A 26,706-nucleotide genomic window follows, 5' to 3' on the forward strand; every position below is an offset into this window, starting at 1 on the left:
GTTTGAGCCGACTCAGCCTTTTCGCTCTCTCTCTGTTCCCCTTTCCTCTATGACTGTCAGGCTTCCAGTGAAAGAGAGAGAGAGACAGAGCATGTATATAAACACTAACGCAGGGTCTCTCGCCCCTGATTCAGACTCACACACACTCACACACACACACACTCACACACACACACACACACACACTCTACTGTAGAGGTACGTTTAACTTCAGTGAATACTTCAGTTCGAGTGCCGCTGAGCTCACCTGTCCTCAGGGTCCTCAGGTGACGATGATGATGATGATGATGAAGACCTGGTCCAGCTGGTTTCCTCTGCGGCGTTTGGCGGTGATGACGTTCTCCTGCGGTTCTGTGATGATGCTCATCTCCGTGTGCGGTCAGTGTCTACTTTTTCTTAACATAGACGGTTCTTCAGGGGTTCTTTAGAGAGACAGTGGTTAATATGTAGAACCATGAACACTCAAAGAATCATCTGCATGGTTCTCTGCATGGTGAAGTGGTTCTTCAGACTGATGGAGAATGTGTTGTATGTGGTTCTATTGGAACCTAGCACCAAAAGGGTTCTTATATCGTCACAAGCTTGTACTGTAACTATAGCAGAACCCTATTTTGGTGCTATATAGAAGCACATACAACACATTCTCCATCAGTCTGAAGAACCATTTTACCATGTTTGAGCATGAAAGGTTCTTTGAATGTTCCTGGTTCTATATAGAACCACTGTCTTTATTAAACAAACCTTATAGAACCATCTTCTTTTAGAGTGCAGTGTGTGTGTTCAGTCCTACGCGCCCGCTAATGCTAATGCACTGTGTTTCTGGGGAACCTGACGGCTCTTTGAGTTCTGCTTAGGTTTGTCGTTGTTCTGCCTTAATCCCTGAAATATGAGGTACTCTAAATATTAAAGGGGAACTCCACCAATTTAACCAAATTTCTACATAATTAAATGGTTAGGATGTAAACAAAGTCATTCAGAGTGGCTTGGTGTGAAATGCTTTGGAGGGAGCACTGAAGGGAGGGGCTGTATTTGTTTTGGGGCGGGGCTTTGGAGGGAGCACTGAAGGGAGGGGCTGTATTTGTTTGGGGGCGGGGCTTTGGAGGGAGCACTGAAGGGAGGGGCTGTATTTGTTTTGGGGCGGGGCTTTGGAGGGAGCACTGAAGGGAGGGGCTGTATTTGTTTTGGGGCGGGGCTTTGGAGGGAGCGCTGAAGGGAGGGGCTGTATTTGTTTGGGGGCGGGGCTTTGGAGGGAGCACTGAAGGGAGGGGCTGTATTTGTTTTGGGGGCGGGGCTTTGGAGGGAGCACTGAAGAGAGGGGCTGTATTTGTTTTGGGGCGGGGCTTTGGAGGGAGCGCTGAAGGGAGGGGCTGTATTTGTTTGGGGGCGGGGCTTTGGAGGGAGCACTGAAGGGAGGGGCTGTATCATATCTCCGAGGGAGGGGCTGTATTTGTTTGTGGGCGGGGCTTTGGAGGGAACACTGAAGGGAGGGGCTGTATCATATCTCTGAGGGAGGGGCTGTATTTGTTTGTGGGCGGGGCTTTGGAGGGAGCACTGAAGGGAGGGGCTGTATCAAATCTCCGAGGCTGCCTTTAAATCATTGCTGTGTTCTCCTGTGCTGTGTGCAGATGTTCGGGGCAGCGGCTGGTCTGCTAACGTTCCCTCCTCCGTCAGTGGGGTGTCTGGGCTCTGTGTCCACATCCCTTGCAGCTTCACCTACCCTGGAGCGAAAGCACCGGCTGATAAGTTGACGGGGATCTGGTTCCAGGGCAACATGGAGCTTCAGGTTTATAACAGCAGGCACTGGGAGCTGGTGGACGCTCTGTTTCTGAACAGAACCAGACTGCTGGGTTCTCTGGACAGGAACGACTGCTCCCTGAAGATCGGCCTGCTGGGGTCCAGGGACGCCCACAAGTACACGTTCCGAATTGAGATAGAAGGCCGAGACCAATACACGTACAAGGACCAGCCGGTCACCCTCAGCGTGAGCGGTCAGTCTACAGGTTTAATACACCGGAGAACGAAGACGGGTCGTGTTAAATTACAGTGTCCACAAAAACAGGAAGCACAGCTCTCAGTATTAGTTTACAGTGTCTTCAATGTTTAGACGGAACACTGTAGGGAGGGGCTGTACTTCTTTGGGGGCGGGCCACTGGGGGAACACTGTAGGGAGGGGCTGTGTTTGTTTGGGGGAGGGGCTTTAGAGGGAACACTGTAGTAATGTTCAGTATGTACTAAAATAGCATATAAATAAAATGTTCAGGCTATTTTCAAAATAAAAGACACAAAAATGTGACATTAACACTTAAAAAAGATGGTTCTTTAAGGATTCTTTAGTGTAGAAAATGGTTCTACGTAGAACCTTAAACACTGGAAGAACCCTTTGCGTGATTAGAGGGTTCTTTGCATGGTGAAATGGTTTGTCAGATTGATGGAGAATGTGTTGTATATGGTTCTATATCGCACCAAAAAGGGTTCTGCTGTTGTTACAACAGTAGAACAACTAATTTAGGTGCTATATAGAACCATTTTCAAAAAAGAAATATAGAACCATACATTATGCATTCTCCATCAATCTGTAGAACCGTTTCACCATGCAAAGAACCACTTAATCATGCGAAGGATTCATGCATTGGGTGGAACCATTAGCTTTACTAAAGAACCCTCAGAGAACCATCTTTTTTAAGAGTGTACTATAGGATATGTGTACATTTTAAGCTATAACTTAAAGCCACATTGAAACTATGTTACTTGGTGCAACCAGTTAAAGTAGCCTGTAAATTCTAAAATTGTCCTTTCCCGCCGTCAGACAGCCCCCCGGCTCCCTCCATGCACTGTCCCGGCGTCCTGGCCGAGGGAGTCGCCGTGTCTCTGGTGTGTGCTGTGCTACATAACTGTCCCGACGCGGCTCCTGCGCTCCGCTGGAGCTCCGTTCAGGCCGAGCAGGCGGTCACTCAGTCGCAGGGCCGGCGGCGGGTCGAGCAGGGCTGGGAGGAGAGAGCGGTGCTGAATCTGCTGCCCTCTGCTGGAACTCATGGAGAACTGCTGCACTGCTCCGCTGTGTTCCCGAACGGGCTGATGCAGCGCGGGCCCGAGTGCAGGCTGGTGGTCAACTGTACGTCAAACTAGAGCTGAATGATATGACGACATTTATCGTTATCGTAATAAATTACGTCACATTATGTCACAATCTGCTTTGAACGTTTATAAACATGAGGGTTGGCTGTGCTTCTGGGTGGATAACGCATAGAGTCAGCGGCCCAAACTATTAATCATCCCTGACAATGGGCTGCCCTTCGCCCAGTGACCGCTGGGATAGGCTCCAGCTCCCCCGTGACCCACAAGGATAAGCGGTTTCAGAAAATGTGTGTGTAGAGAAAAGTTGTTGCCGAAATGCTTCAGAGATTTTATGGTTTAATAAGACCGTAACAATAAAGGCTTTTTAAAAAGAGACCGCCTTGGAGTTTTATAATACGTATAAAATATTTGAATTGCACGTCATCGTTTTCTAAAACAATCAGCACCCCCTGCGACCCAGGAGGATGAGCGGCTTAGAAGATGAACGAATGACTGAATTCTCTAATTAATCACGATCGTTTAATCACCCAGGTCTGAGCTCATGTTCTCACTTACTGTAAACACTTCTAATCTTTATAATCCCTGTTTCACTTCATGCTTCCAGATGCTCCCAAAACCGTGGTGGCGAGCGTCCTGTCTCCGCTGGGAACGGTTTCAGAAGGTGACACTGTGATTCTGTCCTGCCAGGCCGACAGTCACCCAGTGCCACACCTGTTCTCCTGGTTCCAGGGTCCGGAGGGCAGGGAGCAGCTGGTGAAGGGTCAGAGAGGGCAGGAGCTCTCAGTGGAGAAGATAGCGAGGAACGCCGGCCCGTTCTGGTGTGAAGTGGAGAACTCTATGGGTTCTGCTCGCTCTCAGCCGCTCGGACTGGATGTTCTATGTGAGCAACTCACAGTAATTATTTAAAAATAGTGAATGTTGTTGTAGGGAGGCTACAAAAGTCAGTCACTCATCAATTATTCAATTAATCATTTTAATTATAGAAAAATTTGGATGTATTTAGCTCTATAATGTTCATATGATCCACACAGTCACTCTGACAGACTGTAATACACTACAGGAAGTGTAGGGGGCGATATGGCTTCTACTGTTTCATTTAAAAAGCTCTATAATGTTCATATGATCCACACAGTCTCTCTGACAGACTGTAATACACTACAGGAAGTGTAGGGGGCGATATGGCTTCTACTGTTTCATTTAAAAAGCTCTATAATGTTCATATGATCCACACAGTCACTCTGACAGACTGTAATACACTACAGGAAGTGTAGGGGGCGATATGGCTTCTACTGTTTCATTTAAAAAGCTCTATAATGTTCATATGATCCACACAGTCACTCTGACAGACTGTAATACACTACAGGAAGTGTAGGGGGCGATATGGCTTCTACTGTTTCATTTAAAAAGCTCTATAATGTTCATATGATCCACATTTTTTTTCAGATGAGCCAGAGGTCATGAAGGAAAGCTGGTGCTCAGTGACCTCTGATCAGGAGGAGGAGCTAAGCTGTGAATGTGTCGCCTACGGCAACCCACTGCCCTCCATACACTGGACTGTCTTACATTCAGACGAGTGGATAAACGGTGAGAGCTACTTTCTCAGTGTGGGCTGGTTCAGAGGATCAGTGAGAAATAAGTGTCTATAAAACAGTTTTACTGTAAATCACTGCACAAAAATACAGAACTGACTGAGACTGAGAAGGAAAATAACGAGTCCACATGTATTTGCAGGTCACATGAACGTATCTCAGTCAGAAGGACACAAATCTGTGGTGAACCTCAGCGCTTCACCACCGTGGAACCACACAACCACAGAGCTGGTCATACTGTGTGTGGCTGAAAACAGCTTGGCGTCCACCTCCAGGGCTTTCACACTGACCCGCAACAGTGAGCTCCAAATCTACTGTTACCTACTGTAGATCTGATACTCTCAATGTACAAAAATATCCAGACACCCTTTTAAATAGTGAATTTGGATGAGTTGGAAAGATGAAGGCCACTGAACATGTTAGGGATGAGTTGGATTGATGGAGCTCCATTGAACACCGTTAGTAGGAGTCCTCCATCCAATACGTTTGAAAGCTCCATCATTAGGGCTAATATGGAGGGTTGGAGCCCTATTGAACACCTTTGGGCTGAGTTGGAGTGATGGAGCTCCACTGAACGCCTTTGGATGAGTTGGAGTGATGGAGCTCCACTGAACATGTTTGGGATGAGTTGGAGTGATGGAGCCCTATTGAACATCTTTGGGATGAGTTGGAGTGATGAAGCTCCACTGAACGCCTTTGGATGAGTTGGAGTGATGGAGCTCCACTGAACATGTTTGGGATGAGTTGGAGTGATGGAGCTCCACTGAACATGTTTGGGATGAGTTGGAGTGATGGAGCTCCACAGAACGCCTTTGGATGAGTTGGAGTGATGGAGCTCCACTGAACGCCTTTGGATGAGTTGGAGTGATGGAGCTCCACTCAACACCTTTGGGATGAGTTGGAGTGATGGAGCTCCACTCAACACCTTTGGGGTGAGTTGGAGTGATGGAGCTCCACTGAACACCTTTGGGATGAGTTGGAGTGATGGAGCTCCACTGAACACCTTTGGATGAGTTGGAGTGATGGAGCTCCACTGAACACCTTTGGGATGAGTTGGAGTGATGGAGCTCCACTGAACACCTTTGGGATGAGTTGGAGTGATGGAGCTCCACTCAACACCTTTGGATGAGTTGGAGTGATGGAGCTCCACTGAACATGTTTGGGATGAGTTGGAGTGATGGAGCTCCACTGAACATGTTTGGGATGAGTTGGAGTGATGGAGCTCCACTCAACACCTTTGGGATGAGTTGGAGTGATGGAGCTCCACTGAACATGTTTGGGATGAGTTGGAGTGATGGAGCTCCACTGAACACCTTTGGGATGAGTTGGAGTGATGGAGCTCCACTCAACACCTTTGGGATGAGTTGGAGTGATGGAGCTCCACTGAACATGTTTGGGATGAGTTGGAGTGATGGAGCTCCACTGAACATGTTTGGGATAAGTTGGAGTGATGAAGCTCCACTCAACACCTTTGGGATGAGTTGGAGTGATGGAGCTCCACTGAACATGTTTGGGATAAGTTGGAGTGATGGAGCTCCACTGAACATGTTTGGGATAAGTTGGAGTGATGGAGCTCCACTGAATGCCTTTGGATGAGTTGGAGTGATGAATATGATCTAGAACTAATCTGACCTCACCAATGCTTATTTTTGGGTGTCTGGATACTTTTGGATATATAGTGTAGATTAGGTTGAAGCTAATCATCTTATAAAGGTTAATAAATAGTCCTTGGTTTGGGTGGATGGTACGAGGGAAACCCCTTTTACTGGCATAGAACTTTATATTACGTGGAGGTTCAGTGAACTTCAACCCCCACAGTTTGACGATGTTGTTTACAACATCAAAGGACATCATACACAAAAGAATAAATCTTGGGAACGCTGCGTGCTGCATACGTCACTTACGCAATCATTTTAGTGCATCTAGGTCGATGTTTATATTTAGAATTACATGGGACTCTTATTGTGATAGCATTATCGTCCCCCCTGAATGCTATTGTGAGAGACGTGCTGGTAAAACAAGCAGTTACTTATTTATTTTAATTATTCTGTTTTTTTAATTTTATCTTTGCGCTAGTTGTGGCTAAATTACAGTTATAAACTGCAAAAAATGGCATCTTGACAAGTGAAATGATCTGAAATCTAGTCAACATACGTATTTCTCATTTTGAGATAGCTGTAAGTTCACTATAAGATCATTTCATTTATTTCTAGACACTGTTTACTTGTTTTCAGTGATTTTATTCAGTCATATTATCTCAGTATATTGGCAGATAATTTGGCTTCACTTGTTTTAAGCATATTTCTTCCAACAAGCAAAATTATCTGCCAGATTTCAAGACAATTTGACTTAAAACAAGTAGGAAAACTCTAGAAGTATGTTAAATCATCTGATAATAACATTCTTAAAATGGGAAATATCAGATATATCATCTAGATTTAAGATAATTTCACTCGCCAAAATACAACTCTCTGGAAGACTTTTATTTTGAAGGCACCTTTATTTTGAAGAGTAAAGCTGGTGTTTCTCCTATATTTGTGTGTTAATGTTCTCAGCCACATCAGAAGTTTCAGCCGTGTCCACTCAGAGAAGCTTGTGGTCAGTGTGGGCTCCCCTGATGTGTTTGGGTCTGACCGTCATGGTCGTACTCGCCGGCTATCTGCTGCGCTCCCGCAGAGCCGGTAAGTTCCCTGTGTAACAGCTGGAGTCAAACCATTAGAGGAGTTTATCGCAATTAATCTCATTATTTTGTGCTGCTAATCATGACGAACCGCTTTTGTCTTATTTGCTCAAATACAACCCTAAAAAATATTTGTTTTCATTTATTAAGAAGTGCATTATGTTATAAATATATAAGTGGACTAAATAAACTTCACCAGAACACAGTTATTACCTTCAATAACATTATTTTGAACACAAACATGAACATGAAAATCACAGGATGTGCATCAAAAAGTGAACACAGTTTCAAATTTTGCAGTGAGAGCAACAGTGTCTGCACGTTCTAACCAATGAATGTATATATCATATACACTGTCAATGAGTGTGTATATATATATATATATATATATATATATATATATATATATATATATATATGCAGACTTAATAAATATATATATAATTTATAATCAATGACTGTATATATCTTATTTATTATACACACTCTCAATGACTATATGTAATATATATTTTATATACACTCAGTGAGTGTATGTATCGTATACATCATATATATAATAAATGAGTGCACATATCATACAAATCATATATACAGTCACTCAATGTATGTATCATTTCTATCATATATACAGTCGGTGGTTCAGCTCCTTTGTGATTGTATCTCTCGCTCTCGTTCATTCAGCTCTTGGGTTCTTGTTACAGTGAAGGTTCTCGAGGGGAACTGGAGCTCCACCAGCTGCTGCTTCTGTTAGTTTAATTTATCCATAGTTCTCCTGCGAGAGTCTGTTCTGGTGCTGAAGGTTTCACTTTAAAAGACGTTTAAAAGCTGTATTCGAACACGAGCGCAACAGTCAAGCTGCAAAATACAGGGGTCCCTGTACTTTGGACCCCCGAATGTCTCAAAATCTAAATTCTGGGGGTCCCTGAAAATAAACTTATTATGACGTTATGCTGTAATGCAGAGCAGAAGCTCAAATCCAGACTCAGCGAAGCTGATTGTTTACCTGCTTCCCCCACAATCAGCTTCTGTCTCTGGGGTTCTTAACTAACTAGAGCTGCAGCTCTGCTCTGCCTCAGGGTGGCGCTGTAGCAGACTGGTTCACCCAGTTGGTCCGTCATAGCCTAGAAACTGTAACTCTGCCCGGATTCCTCTGAAACACTTTACAATGAGCTGCAGCAGATCTGTAAATCTGAAAACTCGCCCAGTTTCCCAAGAGTTTGGAGTGAAGAGTGACTGTTCCTCATTTCTCACACTGAAGACAGAAGAGGAGACGAGGAAGATCTGAGTTACTGTGAGGAAGAGCGCAGAACCGCACTAGAACAGAGACTCTACAGAAGAGGAGACGAGGAAGATCTCAGTTAATGTGAGGAAGAGCGCAGAACCGCACTAGAACAGAGACTCTACAGAAGAGGAGACGAGGAAGATCTCAGTTACTGTGAGGAAGAGCGCAGAACCGCACTAGAACAGAGACTCTACAGAAGAGGAGACGAGGAAGATCTCAGTTAATGTGAGGAAGAGCGCAGAACCGCACTAGAACAGAGACTCTACAGAAGAGGAGACGAGGAAGATCTCAGTTACTGTGAGGAAGAGCGCAGAACCGCACTAGAACAGAGACTCTACAGAAGAGGAGACGAGGAAGATCTCAGTTAATGTGAGGAAGAGCGCAGAACCGCACTAGAACAGAGACTCTACAGACGAGGAGACGAGGAGGATCTCAGTTAATGTGAGGAAGAGCGCAGAACCGCACTAGAACAGAGACTCTACAGAAGAGGAGACGAGGAAGATCTCAGTTACTGTGAGGAAGAGCGCAGAACCGCACTAGAACAGAGACTCTACAGAAGAGGAGACGAGGAAGATCTCAGTTACTGTGAGGAAGAGCGCAGAACCGCACTAGAACAGAGACTCTACAGGAGAGGAGACGAGGAAGATCTCAGTTACTGTGAGGAAGAGCGCAGAACCGCACTAGAACAGAGACTCTACAGGAGAGGAGACGAGGAAGATCTCAGTTACTGTGAGGAAGAGCGCAGAACCGCACTAGAACAGAGACTCTACAGAAGAGGAGACGAGGAAGATCTCAGTTACTGTGAGGAAGAGCGCAGAACCGCACTAGAACAGAGACTCTACAGAAGAGGAGACGAGGAAGATCTCAGTTACTGTGAGGAAGAGCGCAGAACCGCACTAGAACAGAGACTCTACAGAAGAGGAGACGAGGAAGATCTCAGTTACTGTGAGGAAGAGCGCAGAACCGCACTAGAACAGAGACTCTACAGAAGAACAGCTGATAAAACAGACATTTACTGACACTGAAGCTTCAGCGCCGCTATGGAGAGAGAGTTAGAGAGAGTTAGCAGATAGTAAGGGACCCCCGAATACCAGGGGGGGTTTAGACACCGCCTACACTCACAGATTCAGGTCACAGAGCCGAAAACAGCACTGAAAGTGAAAAGGAGGAACAGAAACACAACACAAGACACCACAGCTGTAAATCTGTGACCTTTATAATAATTCAGTTTGATTATGATTCTTCAGAAAAGCTTTCAATGAATCATGAAATTTCAAATTTCACCAAAATTCAGTTCTGTTTGCTGCAGTGGTGAAAGTAGCCAAACATGGTTTAACAAAACTCTTAACTTAAAGCACTGAAGTAAAACTACACATCAGTGAATGCTGTCTGATCCCAATTACAAACACAGTGCCCCCTGGTGGTGGTTAACCATACCAGACAAACACAATGGAATTCATTCCATTTATATGTTCAATTCGGTATTATTTAATATAGTAGAGTATATAAATATGGCTGGAGGAGCTTTTTTACACAGAGAGAAATAAAAACAGCGCAACAAGCTTTTTAATGTTTGAAAATGGCCTGAAAATTTGACTTTGGTCAAAATATTTGCACACATTTGAATACTATTCAGTGCAGTTAAACCACCTTTAAATCAATGCATCTACACACTTTTACACCCTGCAAAGCCAACATTCAGCACCAGAACACACATTTAACAGAAAACAACACACCAGCTCACTCTACTCTCAGCTGTGTGAGTCAGTGAGTCACTCTTTCCCTTTATTCCAGCTTCCATTCTTTTCAGGAGCCTCACTTTCAGTTCCTCAAAGAATCTGCAGACACACCTCCGAAGTTCAGTCTTAGAAGCTGGTTGATCATTTTCTGAAGTAATCAAACACATTCAGTGGTGTTGAGGTCTGGACTCTGGGGTGGTCAGTCCATCGTTCAGCTTCTTTGTTTGATGTGTCCGTCTCCTTTTCTCAGTGAGGTTCTTCTTGATCAGGTACACATCCTTTCAGACCCACAGCGCTGAGTCGTCTTCTCACAGTGGAAGGATGGACAGAAACACCTGTGGATGTTTTCAGATCTGATCAGCTTGATTTTCTCCTCTCTCTCAGAGATGAAAGCTTTAAGTGCTGTTTATCTGATGGGGGCAGTTTTGGGGTCGACCAGCTCTTCCAGGTGGTTGTTAGGAGACACATTTTCTCTGGAGCTTTTAATAAATTTTGGAAACTTCTGTTCTTTGACTTTATGCAAGTGGATCATTGTATATCTGATCTCCTCACAAATATCTCCTGATTAATAACTGAAGGGTGGACACTGTACAGAGAAATCTTCAAACACAGTAACGTGAATGACTGAAGGTCCAGTTAGAAAAATAAGCTGTTGTTCTTGTTTGATTAGCGTGTCTGATGAAAATGGAGCCGACTCGGCCCGAGATGCTGTAAACTTCACTGCTGTGACCCGTTAGCACTGTGAGTACACAAACAGAATCAATAGATTTAAAAATGTAAAACTCAGTTTTAATCATAAGTGAATCATAAACAGAAGGGATGTGATATTATAGCCATTTCATGCTAAGAGTGTCTGTATGATGACTAACCTTCAAGCATAAAAATGAAAATTGACAGTGACCAAAGTTTAACAGTGCTTAAAGTTAGAGACTACATTATTTAAATATGTAAATTTAATGATGAATTATTAATGAGAATGCTAGTCTGATGTTATGATGTGTTGGCAAATTTACAAAGCAGCTCTGAAATTTGAAAATGCAAATATATCAGAGTATAACAGTGCTCCAAACATTAATTAATGCACATCATTTGTGTTTCCGCATATTTTATTGCACTTTACCATCTGGCAATAATTGTTTGTTACAGGAAACTCATCATAACGAGACGCAACATCATGCCGACTTCTGTGGACGGAAGAATGTAATTTGAAAAGCATTATTTAACGCAAATTACACATTAACAAATTGTAATTGAGCAATTTGAACAAACTGTTTATACTTTTTCTCTTTTTATAACATTAATAACGATGTATTTGGAGATATTCTTTACAAAAAAATGTAAAATAAAAACATTGATAATGATACAAAGTGTTTTTTCTGTGTGTGATAAAATGTGAGATATTATGCTGTAAACATTGAAGCCATCCAAACTCAGTCAATCAGCAAAGACATCATCTTTAGTTTTAGCACTGGAGCTACGAGGCTAATGTGGCTAACAAGTAATGGCAGCTTATGCCCCACCAATTAGCGTGGTGCTAACTGCAGGCCTACATCATCACCACTCTCAGAGACCCCTCTGTCTCAGCTGTCTTGGCTGATTGAGTTCATTCAGGGCGAGAGCCGTAGGTTAGATCAGACGCTCGAGCTCAGATGACCTCCACGTAGATGGCCGTGTCCGGATCGGTGGTCTCAGGTATGCGTGTGTCTCTCGCTCTCTGGTCCGCAGTGTTGTCTCTGTCTCTCTCTCTCTGGGCTCTCAGTCTGCGGGCTCCTCTCCTCTGTCTCTTATGGATCTGTAAGGAGAGAGAGAGGCTTCAGCCAGACGTGGGAACCAGCCACTAAGACCCCATTCACTCCTGGTCACTTCCTGTGTCCAGTATCTGGATTGTGTCCTGATAAGATTTTTGTCTCATGCATTTACAGTTGGGAGTTAAATGCATCTCTGGTTACTGAAATTGCTGTGGGACGGAATATGCAAATCAGCTCATTACACGGCGACCAGTCAGCGACTGTTTATTAAGTCGTCTGCGGTTTGTTTTGCACACGTCACTATTCAGCATTTAGTTTCGTCCCCAACCATGTGTGTCCCAGGGACGCACTGCACAGGGAGGAGCTTCGGATGTACTGGGAGGAGCTTTGGTACTACTGATAGGGCTTTTGGTTGAACAGGGGAGTTTTGTTTGTTACTGGAAGGTATTTTGGTTACACTGGGAGGAGCTTTGGTTGTACTGGGAGGAGTTTTGGTACTACTGATAGGGCTTTTGGTTGAACAGGGGAGTTTTGTTTGTTACTGGAAGGTATTTTGGTTACACTGGGAGGAGCTTTGGTTGTACTGGGAGGAGTTTTGGTTGTACTGGGAGGAGTTTCGGTTGTACTGGGAGGAGTTTCGGTTGTACTAGGAGGAGTTTGGTGGTACTGAGAGGGGTTTTGGTTGTATGGGGGAGTTTTGTTTGTTACTGGAAGGTGTTTTGGTTGTATTGGGAGGAGTTTTGGTTGTACTGGGAGGGGTTTTTGTTTGTACTGGGACGAGTTTTGGTTACACTGGGAGGAGCTCTGGTTGTACTGGGAGGAGTTCTGGTTAAACTGGGAGCAGCTTCGGTTGTATTGGGAGGGATTTTGGTTGTACTAGGAGGAGTTTTGGTCGTATTTGGAGAAGCTTTCATAGCACTAGGAGGAGTTCTTGTTAAACTGGGAGTGGTTTCAGTTGTACTGGGAGGAGTTTCAGTGGTACTGGGAGGAGTTTCAGTGGTACTGGGAGGGTTTTGATTGTACTGGGAGGAGTTTCAGTTGTACTGCAAGAAATTTCAGTTGTACTAGGAGGAGTTTTGGTTGTACTGGGAGGGGGGTTTGGTTGTACTGGGAGGAGTTTAAATTGTACTGGGAGGGGTTTCAGTGGTAGTGGGAGGGGTCTTGTACTGGGAGGAGTTTCAGTTGTACTGTGAGGGGTTTTTAATTGTACTGGGAGGAGTTTTGGTTGTACTGGGAGGAGTTTTGGTTGTAATGGGAGGGGGTTTGGTCGTACTGGTAGGAGTTTAAGTTGTATTGGGAGGAGTTTCAGTTGTAATGGGAGGGGTCTTGTTGTACTGGGAGGAGTTTCAGTTGTAATGGGAGGGGTCTTGTTGTACTGGGAGGAGTTTCAGTTGTACTGGGAGGGTTTTGATTGTACTGGGAGGAGTTTCGGTTCTACTGGGAGGAGTTTAAATTGTACTGGGAGGGGTTTCAGTGGTAGTGGGAGGGGTCTTGTACTGGGAGGAGTTTCAGTTGTACTGTGAGGGGTTTTTGATTGTACTGGGAGGAGTTTAAGTTGTATTGGGAGGAGTTTCAGTTGTAATGGGAGGGGTCTTGTTACTGGGAGGAGTTTAAATTGTACTGGGAGGAGTTTTGGTTGTACTGGGAGGAGTTTCGGTTGTACAGGGAGGGGTTTTGGTTGTTGAATGTGGTTGTCGTCTTGGAGAGACGGATGTGTTTACGCTGCTATAATGCGGCTCTAATGCGTCTCAGTTCACCTCCTGAAGTGCTCTGAGTGATCAGATCTGTATCTGTTTTAAATTCATCTTTGCTGTGTTTACACTTATTTTTATGTGGCCTCATCCAGATATGATCCTGATACTCAAGAGGCATGAAGTGACCAGGTGTAAACAGGGTCTAAGTTGCAAGTAACAAGTAAGTCTCTAGTCTTGACACTCGAGTCCCGATTCAAGTCATCCGAGTCTTGATTCAGGTCTCGAGTCAGTAAAGGCCGGTCTCAAGTCGGGTCCCAAGTCTTAATCTTCAAGACTTAAACAAGTCAGTCTGCATTCTTCAGCTAATTTAAGGCCACAACACTGAACACCAAAAATGATGGTAACAGTTATACAGCCTTTTAATGACAGCATGTTACTGTGTGTGGCTGTATATTCATTTTTTATTCATTTGGGAAATGAATGTAGCGTAACCATGGAAATGAGTGTGGCGTAACCATGGAAATAGGTGTAGCATAACCATGGAAATGGGCGTGGAAATGAGTGTAGCGTTTCTATGGAAATCAGTGTAGCGCAACCATGGAAATGGGCGTGGAAATGAGTGTAGCGTTTCTATGGAAATCAGTGTAGCGCAACCATTGAAATGGGCTTGGCCCAACAATGTAAACGATGGTCAGCTCATTTTGCCGATGCGAGCGTTCGCGTACCTGTTTGGTGCGGACGAAGCAGGGCGTGCAGTTCTGGTAGATGAGCTGGTAGCTGCCGTTGGTGTAGATGTTTGTGACCTCAGCGCAGTTGATGTAGAGCGGCAGGCGGTCCTGATAAACGCTGTCCTCAAACACGGGGGGCCTGCAGCTCATCAGCCGCCGCCTTCTAACAAGGTCAGGAGAGGTCAGGAACGGTCAGGATAACGTTTCTGTAGCAGCAGAGTGATCAGACTAGAGGAGCTCTTACCTTCCTGCTCTTCTGCAGCGGCACAGCAGCAGAACCAGGAGGAAGAGGAGGAGGAGGAAGAGGAAGACTACACACACCGCAGGCATCAGCGTCCACAGACTGTCTACAGGACACAGACATGTATACAATACATTCAGGCAAAGCGCTACTACGATAAATCACAACAAATCTGTAGTTATAATTGATTGTTTGCAAAAAAATGACTGATGATCAAAGCTGTGCTTCTTCCTCCACCACTCAGCAGAACTCCTCAGGACAGTCTTGCACTGAGAACGGCAGCAGCAGTGAATTAGCATAATCAGAGCTATTAGAGAGGTTAAATAAATGATAAACACATTTACATACATTCATTTTTGTCTATGTGTAATATTTCCCGCATACATTTCAAAATAAGTGCGGTGTAAAATATATTTGGCTACTATGGCAAAATATTCTGAAATCCATTTTAGAATGTATTTCAGCATCGACTGCAGTGTCTAGGAAATGCATTGCAAATATATATGAATACCTGTCCGTATATTTTTGTTCCATATGGGTAGAGACCCAGCTGATCTGTCAGTTTGGCAATCGCCATGCCAACGCCAGAGATGACACTGATTGGTCAGAAAGTTCATGTAGCATTTTGTGGTTGTCAGGTTTTGGCAAATATGACAGCTATTAATATCTAACCTTTCTTGCCTTGATGAACACCTTTTATTCCCTTCTTCCCATTTTTCTCTTTATTCTATCGTGACGATTGGTAACTATGAGCATGTATGTCCAAGGGTAACTGTACCAGTAAACTTCACTTTGTATGCAAATAAAATGTCTTTTCTAAAAAGTAAAATCGCTTTTTTGTTGTCTGAAGAATTCATTCTGGTGCACAATATGGACAAAAGTATTGGGACAAACCTCTTAATCACTGAATTCAGGAGTTTCATTCAGTCTCGTTACCACAGGTGTATAAAATCAAGCTCCCAGCCCCTGCAGCCTGACTTTACACACATCAGTGAAAGAGAGGGTCTAAAGAGCTCAGTGGGTTCCAGCGTGGTTCTGTAATAGGAGGCCACCATTTCAACAAGTCAGTTTGCGAAGGTTCTTCCCTCCTAGACTTTCCACGATCAGCTGTGAGTATATTATTGAAGAGTGGAAGCGTTTAGGAACCACAGCAGCTCAGCCACGAAGAGTCTGACCACGTAAAGATGTTCGAATAGAGCATAAAAGACCCCAACGCTCTGATCAATAACTGCAGAGTTCAAACCTCCTCTGGATCAACATCAGCACAGGAACTGCACCGGGAGCTTCACGGCAGGGTTTCCATGGCTGAGCAGCTGCATGAAGCCTTACATCACCAAGCACAATGCAGAGCGTCGGCTGGAGTAAAGCGCCGCCGCTGGACTCTGGAGCAGTGGAACCGTGTTCTGTGGAGTGACCAACCTTCTCTATCTGTCAGTCTGATGGACGAGTCTGGGTTTGGCGAATGCCAGGAGAACGTTACCTGCCTGACTGCACTGTGCCAGCTGTAGAGTTTGGTGGAGGAGGGATGATGATACGGGGCTGTTTTTCAGGGGTTGATCTAGAACCCTCAGTTCCAGTGAAGGGGAATCTTAAAGCTTCAGCACCAAGACATTCTGGACAACTGTACACTTCCAACTTTGTGGAACAGTTTGGGGAAGAACCTTTCCTGTTCTAGCATGACTGAGCCCCAGTGACCAAAGCAGCTCCATAAAGGCCTGACTGGGGGAGTTTGGTGTGGAGGAGCCTGACTGACCCTCACAGAGCCCTGACCTCAACCCCATCCTTTAGGATGAACTAGAACAGAGATTGTGAGCCAGACCCTCTCGTCCAGCATCAGTGTCTGCATTTACAGCTCAGTGACAAAAGTAATAACACCCAGAGGAAGCCTATGCTGGCTAGTGAGCTAAACTCTGGTTTACTGCAGTTGTTAGTACTCATTTTAATATGATCACAATAACATAAATGACTTTAGAAAACGATGCTAACATCAGTTAGCTAAGTATGTTTTTCTGTGATATAGCTGGTATCTGGTCGGTCTAAAGAGGACTATACATCGCTCGCATATGGGAATAAAGCATTCAAGATGAACGTGATTTATATTCATCTTTATATGCAGTTTCTTACTCTAATAATCACGGCCCAATTACTTATTGCTGGTCTCGCTGAAGGTCTGTTTAGAGGAGTTCTGTCATTTTTCTTTCGTTGATGGAGGAAGGAGCGTTTCAGAGCGTTGACAGAGTGTCAATCATAATAATGCAAACCGTCAAAAAAATGCTATTTGTAAGCGAGTTTGTTCAGACAGACACTCAGAGCTCAGACCCACCTTCCCCCGCCTGCAGCAGTGTGTGCGAGTCGTTTCCGATGCTGTTGAAGGCGTAGCAGACGACGGTGAGGGGTTCGAGCATCGGCCCCCGGAGGGTTTCCTGCAGGGTGTGTGTGGAGTAAGTGTGTGCAGCGTGTGTGGACGAGGTGTTGTAGTCCTGCGGCGGGACGCTGCCGTTGACGCTCCAGGTGACGGCGGGGCGGGGGTTGGAGTCCACGGTGCACCTGCAGACCATCAGAAAACCGTCCCACTCACAGGAGGAGGAGTGTTCCAGGATGGCAGGAGAGTCTGAGGTCACACATTCAAAAATACTTATCAACAAGGAGCAACAGGCCAGAGCCTCGTAGCAGCCAGAGCCGCCGTGGACTCAACTGTGGTCAGAAGTCACCTGAGGAATCTACACCTCCCAAAGACAGAATTCAACTCGACTCGAGAGCATAGCTTTCATCTTCTCTGAAAAGCAGCAGGTGCATCGTTCAAACAATGCTTACATAATCCTACTATACTTTTAGCCCAGGGGTCGCGACCCAAATGTTAAGAAGAGATATTTTGTTCTTTTAATAAAAATCAAACCACTTTGGGAGCCACAACATTTATGTCCATTTTACCATCTAGGCTGTAAACATGTCTCAGTATGTGTTGATGAACTAATATAGACTAAAAATATAATATAAACAAAAACTCAGACTCACTTTGCTCTGCTTTAAGCTTCAGCTCAGCTATAGCTGCTTTTCTCACATCTCCAGCAGGAAACTTTTCCTCAAAAGTAGAACAGTTTCTTGTAAAATGTCTCCCAGCATTCGACTTTTTACGAGGCTGAAGTCGCTTCTCATTCAGCAGCTTCTTGTTCGAATTTTCCCATTCCACCTTAAATGGTGACCTGAGGTGCCACAGTGTAACTGCTGCGCCATTTAAGGTGGAACGGGACAATTCGAATGAGAAACTGACTTCAGCTTCGCGACTTTTAGTGTTTTTCAGTTTTTCGCTGCAGATTAAACGTATCAGGAAACCAGCTGGAGTGATTATAAACACTAATGAGTCCATTCATCTCTAAATTATCGATGTTCATCTTAAATCTCTCTCTTTGCCGTTTCGTTAGCTACTAGCTAGGCGAGACTGTTGTCTGTGTTGCTATGGTGACCAGCAGTCTGCGCTGATCTTCAGGGTTAAAGGGTGAATTAGCAGTTCTACATTAACTCCAGAGTTTAAGACCATTTATTGTTAAACTGTGTTGAACGATCAGCAGAGCTTTATTTTACTGTAAAGGAGGATTATTTTATTTTTACCTACTAATCTGATTCAGCTGTGGAGCCACAGGGCAGTAAAGGAGACGCATCATCTCCTCTCTGTTCCTCAGTCCTGCATCAGGCCTACTACAGCTATGAGGGGGTCCGGCCTTCTAGCTACAGGCAGAATCTGCCCAGAACTCCAGCCCAAGTTCTCAGAGTCCCCCCCCTCAGTCAGTCTTCCCTCATACTACCACCACCATGTTGAAGGCACGGTCTAAACTCACAAACCAGTTCTTGCTGTTCCTTATTTAGGTGGTCAAATGAAAAGAGGAGACCAAAGTGTTTCTGAATCACTTCTGTCAACTCTGGCATTAGTCAAGGAGTTCACACCGGTAGGTGTGCGGTGAAAGGTGCTTGGTTGGTCTTCACCTCTGTATTTTCACCTCTGCCAGCCTCCAGCTGTTCCTGTCATAGCAGGCTCAGACAGTACCAAAGAACTGGACTGTATTTTCTGGAATAGGACACTTCACCTGGGTGATAAGAGCAGGTGTTTATCTAAGGCATTCACCTTTCATCTTTAGGTGTTTGCTGGAGTTGAGTAAACTTGACAATAGCACAATATTTGCGATGTTTACCGCTAGGCTGAGGTTGGTGATGGAACAACAGCAGCACGCTGTCACGTTTGCTGCTGATAATTCCCCTCCTTGCCTGCAGAGGTCACCATCGCCTGAACACTAGCCTAGACCTGAACCTGAGTTTAATCAGAGGACATTCTGTATGGTATTTAAGCTCTAAGCTCTCAGCCACATGGTGTGAAGTCTTGTTTGGTTATCCTCCTTGCAGTTCTGAGCAACTTGTGCTCTGTTGTTTTGGAGTTTGACCCTGTTTATCCTGACCTAAGTGCCTTTGTTTGGCCTTTCTAGGCCAAGACCGTTATTCTTCTTTGGCATTTATTAATCTTGCACCTGGGCTGTACCTTGTGTGAAGACCTGGGTTACACACACATTGTTGTTCATTTCTGATAAGGGTCTCTCTGAACCTATTTTGCTCAGATGAAAAGACGCCTGTGCAGCCAGAGTAAGATCTTTACCCCTTCGCTCAGCTATTAGGTGTTCCTGACTTCTGGACCCTCAACAGTATCTGGGAGAGAATGAATCTGTGTGTAGGGTAGATATTACGGTGGATACCTGCTAGATTGACTATGTTTACCATAAGAATATTTTGTTTTTAAGTATGTGATGCATCAATTTTTTCCAGAAAGAACATCTGCGACAACTAATCATCCTATCGTTGCAGCTCGAGTGTAGACTACGCTGTGTGTTCCTCATTCAGACAGTCAGAAGGTACAGCATGTACTAATCACTCACACTGGACGTTGAGGTTGGTCAGTGGACTGCTGGCCCGGCCGAGGGCGTTCCTCGCACTGCACTGGACCATCGTGTCCCGGGTGATGTTGTAGATGCGGATGGTGGACGAGCGGCTGGACCGGTTGTGAGTAACGCCTGACTGTGTGTAAGTCCAGCGGTACTCAGAGACTGGTGGGTCAGCCTTGCATACACAGGCCAGCTGGGCACTGCCCCCCTCCCTCACCACCACAGTGTTGACCTCTACGGACACGTCTTTCGGTGGAACTGGAACAAAAAACATGGAGCTGTATTTTAGAACCATGTTTTGCTCTTTTTCGTCTCTCAACACTGAATTAAGCCGTTAAGAATACCTGTACAGGTGAACTGAGGGCTGGATTAGAGCAAGAGGGTCATCTGATGGGAAACACCGTTCAAGTGTGAGGTCAATTTTACTGAAGCAGGAACCCTCAAACCTTCAGCTTTCACCTTGCTAGACATCTGCATTTGAAATCAGTGTCACCTGCGTAGCTACGTAGTTACTGATGCCTATGTCGTTACTACGGCAACCCATGCAGATAGACTGGTGATGTCTGGACACACAAATCTGATCTGATTTCTTGCAAATAACAGAGCGGACAGTCGACTCTAAAGATCCGGGGCCGGATTCACGAAAGCTTTCCTAAGAAAAAACCTAGGAAGGATCTTAAAACAAACACTAAGAAGTTTGTGAAAAAGTTTTGAAATGCAGTTCTAATAAACATTTACGAAGTTCCCGAATATTCTCTTAAAGTCTTATTTTCTTAAAATAAGTAATTGTTTTTGAATGTAGGCTACAGGTCATCATATAACTAGGTTAGGTTGTTATGTAGATTATCTAAAATCTTATTATATTTTACAGATTACCAGATTTTTTACATTTTATTTTAGCAATTATACTTTGTGACACTGATTAGAAGTTACTGTTTAACAGGTTTACCGTCAGTCTGTACAGTCTAAGACCCCCAGGCCAGATCAGGCCCACGACACAATCCGATCCGGCCCACGAAGGTATTTTAATTTTCTATCAATATTAGCCTATTTCACGGCGTTCTGCACTACAGTTCCCAGCATGCACTGCAACGTACTGTGCTCACCAGTTCTTCTACCCCAACAACAGTCTATGGGACAGCGGTTACACCTCAATTCTACACAATTCCATACCGGTCATATCACCAAACACACCAGCTGCATTTACACCAAACGGCAGCTCAGCAGCTCAGAAACTGAGCCCAAGTCTGAATGAACATGTAGCAAAGAACGGATGGCAGGAGTTCAGTTCAAGCGGACAGGCAGGTTTAACAGACTGAGCTCCTGAGGACGTTTACATTTAGAATATTCCAAGTATTCATGTAATATTTTAGGCTCTACTACAAGTGTCTGTATTTTGCTATTGAAGTTATGGCGAATGTTGAATAAACAGTGGTCAGTTCAGGTTACAGCACAACATTCATTAAAAATGAAATAGAACATTTTTCTCTGGCCACAGATTTGTTGAGATTTTTTAATGTGGCCCTTTTAGTGGTTGAGTTTGACACCGCTGGTCTGAGACAAGGAGACGGTCGTAAGAATAAGAAGATATTTAAGGACTTTTTCTTGAAGCAGTTTTGTAAATCCAGGCCCAGATTTGGGAAACAACTCCAATTTGCCTGTAGTCTGAATATCCCACCCTCACTGCTGCAGAGCTGAATTGCTGCTCTAGGGCACCTTATTTACTTTATGATTATACATGTATTTTATCATTTTGGGAATGATAAATAAAATATTTTGACAATTTTAAGGCCGTCACACTCTGAATGCATGTGAATAAACAACACGAAAGTGTGAAATATTCAGTAAAAACCAAATTATGCACTTCGGATGCGACATTTTTTTAGAATTCTGCCCTGATGTTCATGCTGTGGAATAAAGGACGAGCAAAGCAAAATGTTTTTTAATAATTAAGACATCATTCTGTCAGAACACAGGGCACAGTGACACTGGGCCGGCTACTTTCTGTTTTGGTGAGACAACCTAACCTGGAGAATTTTATCAGTGCTGTGGCGTTTAGCTTGGATGTCCACAGCCCAGTTTGAATTGCGTTCAGAGATGCTGGCACTGCACGTGACGAAGCACAAGACAAATGAATCCTTGTCAAAAAGTTTGTCAAAAGTTTAGGACACAGTCGGTGATCTTTGTTGCTGCTGTACCAGAAACAGCAGCGATTGGTCGAGTGAGTTCAGGTTAAAGAAGTGAACTTCTGACATCAAACCTGCTGCATTTTGGACTCAATAATGTGAAAAGCAGACTCACAGTTGACGTGGAGCTCGGCGGCCACGCTGGTCTTCCTGCTTCCTGAGTAAAGGGCTTCACACCTGAGCCGAGGTTTCACCAGGTGAGAGGGAGTGAAGGAGAGGGAGGAGACCAGCAGGGTCATCTGACCTTTGACCTTCACAGTGTCCATCACTCCATTGACGCTGCTGCCTTCCTGGCCGCCCCTCTCCCACACCCACTGCAGCCGGGGGAGCTGGGAGGGGCAGCTGATCGGAACAGAGCAATTTACCACCGCCACCTGCCCCACCGCTACTGCCCCGGGGGCAGAAATGACCGGACGTTCAGGGAAGTCTGCAGGAAGAGGGAAAACATTATCAGAGTGTAACCTCAAGTCTCTGAGGAGCGTCACAAAAAATAAGGGCCAATCATGTTTCACAGGAAAAATTCGGGGCCAATTATGTGTCGCAGGAAAAATGAAGGGCCAATCATGTTTCACAGGAAAATTAAGAGCCAATCATTTTTCACAGGAAAAATTAAGGGCCAATTATGTTTCACACGAAAAATAAGGGCCAATCATATTTCAGAGGAAAAATTAAGGGCCAATCATGTTTCAGAGGAAAAATTAAGGGCCAATCATGATTCACAGGAAAGGGGCCAATCATAAATTGTGTGTGAATTAAAGAGATAAAGTAGCTCACAGGTGATGGTCAGTTTGGTGCTCCTGGTACTCCTCCATGATCCTCCCCTCTCCCTCAGCTGGATCTCGTACGTGGTGGGGTCCGCTGTGCTAATGTTAGCGATGGTCAGCGAGCAGTCTCCGGAGCTCAGGTCTCCAGCCAGAGCCACTCGGGCTTTAAACTCCCTCTGACTCCTGCTGACAGGTTCTGTGGGGTTGCTGCTGAAGGCCGTTGCCATCAGTAAGGTGGAACGGACCCTCAGCCTGACCTCTGACCCCGGGGTGGGGGGGAAAGAGCATGGCAACAGAGCACACGACCCAACCAGAGCAAACACCTTGTCCGGCACAGTGGGGGGCGGAGCTCCACTACACACACACACTAACACACACATACACACAGAGCAGGTTAGACTTGCAGTGTGGACAGATACAATGTGATGAGATACAGTGTGGAAAGATACAGTGTGATGAGTTACAGTGTGATCAGATACAGTGTGGTTAGATACAGTGTGATCAGATACAGCGTGGTTAGATACAGTGTGATCAGATACAGTGTGGGCAGATACAGAATAATGAGATACAGTGTCATCAGATACAGCATGATCAGATACAGTGTGGACAGATACAGTGTGATTAGATAAAGTGTGGACAGATACAGTGTAATGAGATACCATGTAGATAGATACAGTGTGGACAGATACAGTGTGATGAGTTACAGTGTGGACAGATACAGTGTGACCAGATACAGTGTGGTTAGATACAGTGTGATCAGACACAGTGTGGACAGATACAGTGTGATGAGATACAGTGCGGGCAGATACTGAATAATGAGATGCAGTGTGGTTAGATACAGTGTGGCCAGATACAGCATGATTAGATACAGTGTGACCAGATACAGTGTGGTTAGATACAGTGTGATCAGATACAGTGTGGACAGATACAGAGTGGACAGATACAGTGTAATGAGATACAGTGTGGACAGATACAGTGTGAACCGATACAATGTGTTGATATACAATGTGATCAGATACAATGTGAACAGTGTGATGAGAAACCATGTGATCAAATACAGTGTGATGAGAAACCGTGTGATCAAATACAGTGCGGACAGATACAGTGGGATCAGATACAGTGTGGACAGATACAGAGTGGACAGATACAGTGTAATGAGATACAGTGTGATCAGGTGCAGTGCGATCAAACAGTGTGGACAGCTACAGTGTGGACAGATACAGTGTGATTAGATACCACAAAGACAGATACAGAGTGGACAGATACAGAGTGATCAGCTACAGTGTGGTCAGATACAGTGTGATGTGACACTGCTTAGACAGATACAGCATGATCAGATACAGTGTGGACAGATGCAGTGTGATCAGTGTGATCAGATGGATAGACAGAAGAACAGACAAATAGATAGACAGACAGATTTGAACTGAAATGCTAAAATAGCTGCAGACTGTTAAATAATGTGCAGATGAGAAGTGGAATCTCAGCGTGTATGAGACACCCTGACTGAGGTGTTTCACAACACTGTTAAATCAGGAACAAGTGGCGACTGCCCAGTGCACAGGGTCACTGTCTGCTGACCATCCAGCAGACAAAACAACTCTTTGTGGTGAGAAATTAATATTAGTAAACGACAGAATCACCAATAACAATACATAGCATTATCTTTAGTTTTACATCATAGTAAAATATGAACTGGAATTATAAATCAGAAAAACGTATTAGGACAGCTTTATTATAGCAGGTGTGACTTTTTGTCATCATTTCATATTTAAATGTTTATTTGTTTGATGGAAGATTATGACCACCAGTTAGCATCATGCAAACTTTAGTCCAGGCAAGGTCAGAAAGCACACGATCAAGTCTGTTAGAGAGACCGAACCTCTCCACACTCTGAGGTGAGTGAGTGGTGATCTAAGCCTGCTGTGAGTTGATTGGTGGAGAACAGAGATTCTGTTACTTGTTAGCTGTTGAGAGAATGAAGAGTGGACTTACCGAACACCACAGCAGAGATGAGCTTCATGCTGAGCTTCGTTCGTGTCTGTGCGTGAGCTGCAGGGATTCAGTGACCTAAACACATGCTCGGTAATGGAAGATTCCCCCCCAAACTAAAGAGGAACTCGGTTTAAAAGCTTGACAAGTTTCCTCTGTCTGATTCATCCCTCCCCCGCCGCCCCCGACAATTCCCCTCCAGTCCCTCCACAGCATCAGTGGCCAAATTCACACTAAAATCAATCATTTTGGATCACTGTCCACTTTATTAGAAACCATTACTTCATGCTTCCACTTAGGTCCCTCACAATTATTACATAATTACACCTAATCACAGTTATATGAAATGACTGTGGTTACATTTTCATAATTGTGTATTTACACTGCAACAAAGCAGGATTTCTCAGTTTAGCCATATAACTTAAGCCCAAAGTCAAGCCTGTCCAGTAGGAAAAGAGCTGAGGGACATTCCTACTGGACAACTCCCAACTTTGGGCTTAAGTTATTCATGCTGGGTGGATTTTCATTATTTTAAAGGGCCCAAAACTGAAATTTCATTGCTTTTTTGAAATTAAAAAAAACTTTGATGTAGTACATAAATATTGTGAAAGTCGTAAAGCATACCATTCACCCTCACTCCATACTGTCCATATATGGAAAATAAACTACAAAAAACAGCCCACTTTCATGGGCCACCAATCAGAACAGAGTTCATTTATATATATCAATCTTAAAGGCACAGTAACCAAAACAGTTTTTGCTATAAAAAACAACACCAATGTCAAAAGTGGAGAAATAAGGAAAAGGAATAATGTAGAATATAAGCTTTTTAAACATTGTGTAATTGTAGTTCAGTTATTTAATAATCATATATTCAAGGGATATTTGTTTATCTATTTTTTTCATCTGCAGTAGACTGTCCTCTCTTGGATCTGCCTCAAAAAGGGCCCCCTAAAGCAGAGACCCCTGGACGCTGACCCCACTGGCCTGGTCAGTAATCCATCCCTGTATTTCTCAGCACAGTCTCTGGCTGTAAACCAGCAAGGTGGAGCTACAGAGGAGGGGTTTCTGATAAAGTGGCCGGGTTCTAATAAGGTGACCCTGGTCCTGCACTCCACTAAACGCAGGCCCGGTCAGCGTGTATTGTGTAAGACTGCATGTGAGTGTGTATGAATCAGCCTCATGAGCATCACGCTCCACTCAGTTCCTCTAAACCCCTCGGCTAGTTCCCCTCTAACGCCGTACCGCTGTTAAAGAGCCCCATCATGGAAAAAAGCTGTTTTTAAAGCTTTGTTCGCTTAAAGGGTTCTCTGCATGGTGAAATGGTTCTTCAGATTGATGAAGAATGTGCTGTATATGGTTCTACATAGAACCTTTTTGAACCTTTTTGGTTCTATAAGCTTGACATTGCAACATCTGTTTTTTTAAAAAGGTACTACACTCTTAAAAAAAGATGGTTCTTCAAGGGTTCTTTAGTAAAGACAATGGTTCTATATAGAATCATGAACACTCAAGGAACCATTTGCATGCTTAAATGGTTCTCTGCATGGTGAAATGCTTCTTCAGATTGATGGAGAATGTGTTGTATGTGGTTCTGTATAGCACCAAAAAGGGTTCTACTATTGTTACAAGCTTGACATCCTAATAATAGAAGAACCTTTGTGGCACTATATAGCACCCTTTTAAAAAAGATTCTATGTAGAACGATCAATCTGAAGAACCATTTCACCACGCGAAGAAACATTTTGCTCTATAGTTAAGCTTGTACCAATAGCAGAACCTTTTTGGCACTATATAGCACCCTTTAGAAAAAAAGGTTCTTCTACTCTTATGATGTCAAGCTTGAACCAATAGCAGAACCTTTTTGGTGCTATACAGAACCACATACAACACATTCTCCATCAATCCGAAGAACCATTTTACCATGCAGAGAACTCTTTAATCATGCAAATGGTTCCTTGAGTGTTCATGATTCTATATAGAACCATTGTCTTTACCAAAGAACCCTTGAAGAACCATCTTTTTACAGAGTGTATGCAAACATTATTAAAGTGCCGAACACT

At 44.2% G+C, this 26,706-nt stretch overlaps 2 protein-coding genes across 3 annotated transcripts; one reads left to right on the top strand and one right to left on the bottom strand.

The window, feature by feature from the left end:
• Positions 1-141: 141 nt before the first annotated feature.
• LOC118798498 (sialoadhesin-like) lies at positions 142-11,603 on the top strand. The gene is made up of 9 exons (XM_036557874.1): positions 142-378; positions 1,626-1,988; positions 2,807-3,112; positions 3,680-3,955; positions 4,519-4,659; positions 4,807-4,962; positions 7,220-7,345; positions 11,039-11,109; positions 11,515-11,603. Exons 1-8 carry the CDS (start codon positions 273-275, stop codon positions 11,080-11,082), a joined length of 1,518 nt encoding a protein of 505 aa, XP_036413767.1. The 5' UTR covers positions 142-272; the 3' UTR covers positions 11,083-11,109; positions 11,515-11,603.
• Positions 11,439-25,087, bottom strand: LOC118799143 (myelin-associated glycoprotein). Of its 2 annotated transcripts, none has more exons than XM_036558860.1 (8): positions 24,647-25,087; positions 22,665-23,021; positions 22,006-22,317; positions 19,699-19,962; positions 17,103-17,390; positions 14,783-14,885; positions 14,536-14,701; positions 11,439-12,151 (listed from the first exon to the last, which is right to left on the bottom strand). In XM_036558860.1, the coding sequence occupies exons 1-8, from the start codon at positions 24,672-24,674 to the stop codon at positions 12,014-12,016; spliced, it is 1,656 nt and encodes a 551-aa protein (XP_036414753.1). In that variant the 5' UTR covers positions 24,675-25,087; the 3' UTR covers positions 11,439-12,013. The 2 variants fall into 2 exon arrangements, with proteins under 2 accessions (XP_036414753.1, XP_036414752.1); XM_036558859.1 differs by having other exon boundaries at positions 11,439-12,160; positions 24,647-25,085.
• Between the last annotated feature and the right edge of the window lie 1,619 nt (positions 25,088-26,706).

Source organism: Colossoma macropomum, unplaced genomic scaffold (genome assembly GCF_904425465.1).
Source record: "Colossoma macropomum unplaced genomic scaffold, Colossoma_macropomum, whole genome shotgun sequence".
Classification (NCBI taxonomy): domain Eukaryota; kingdom Metazoa; phylum Chordata; class Actinopteri; order Characiformes; family Serrasalmidae; genus Colossoma; species Colossoma macropomum.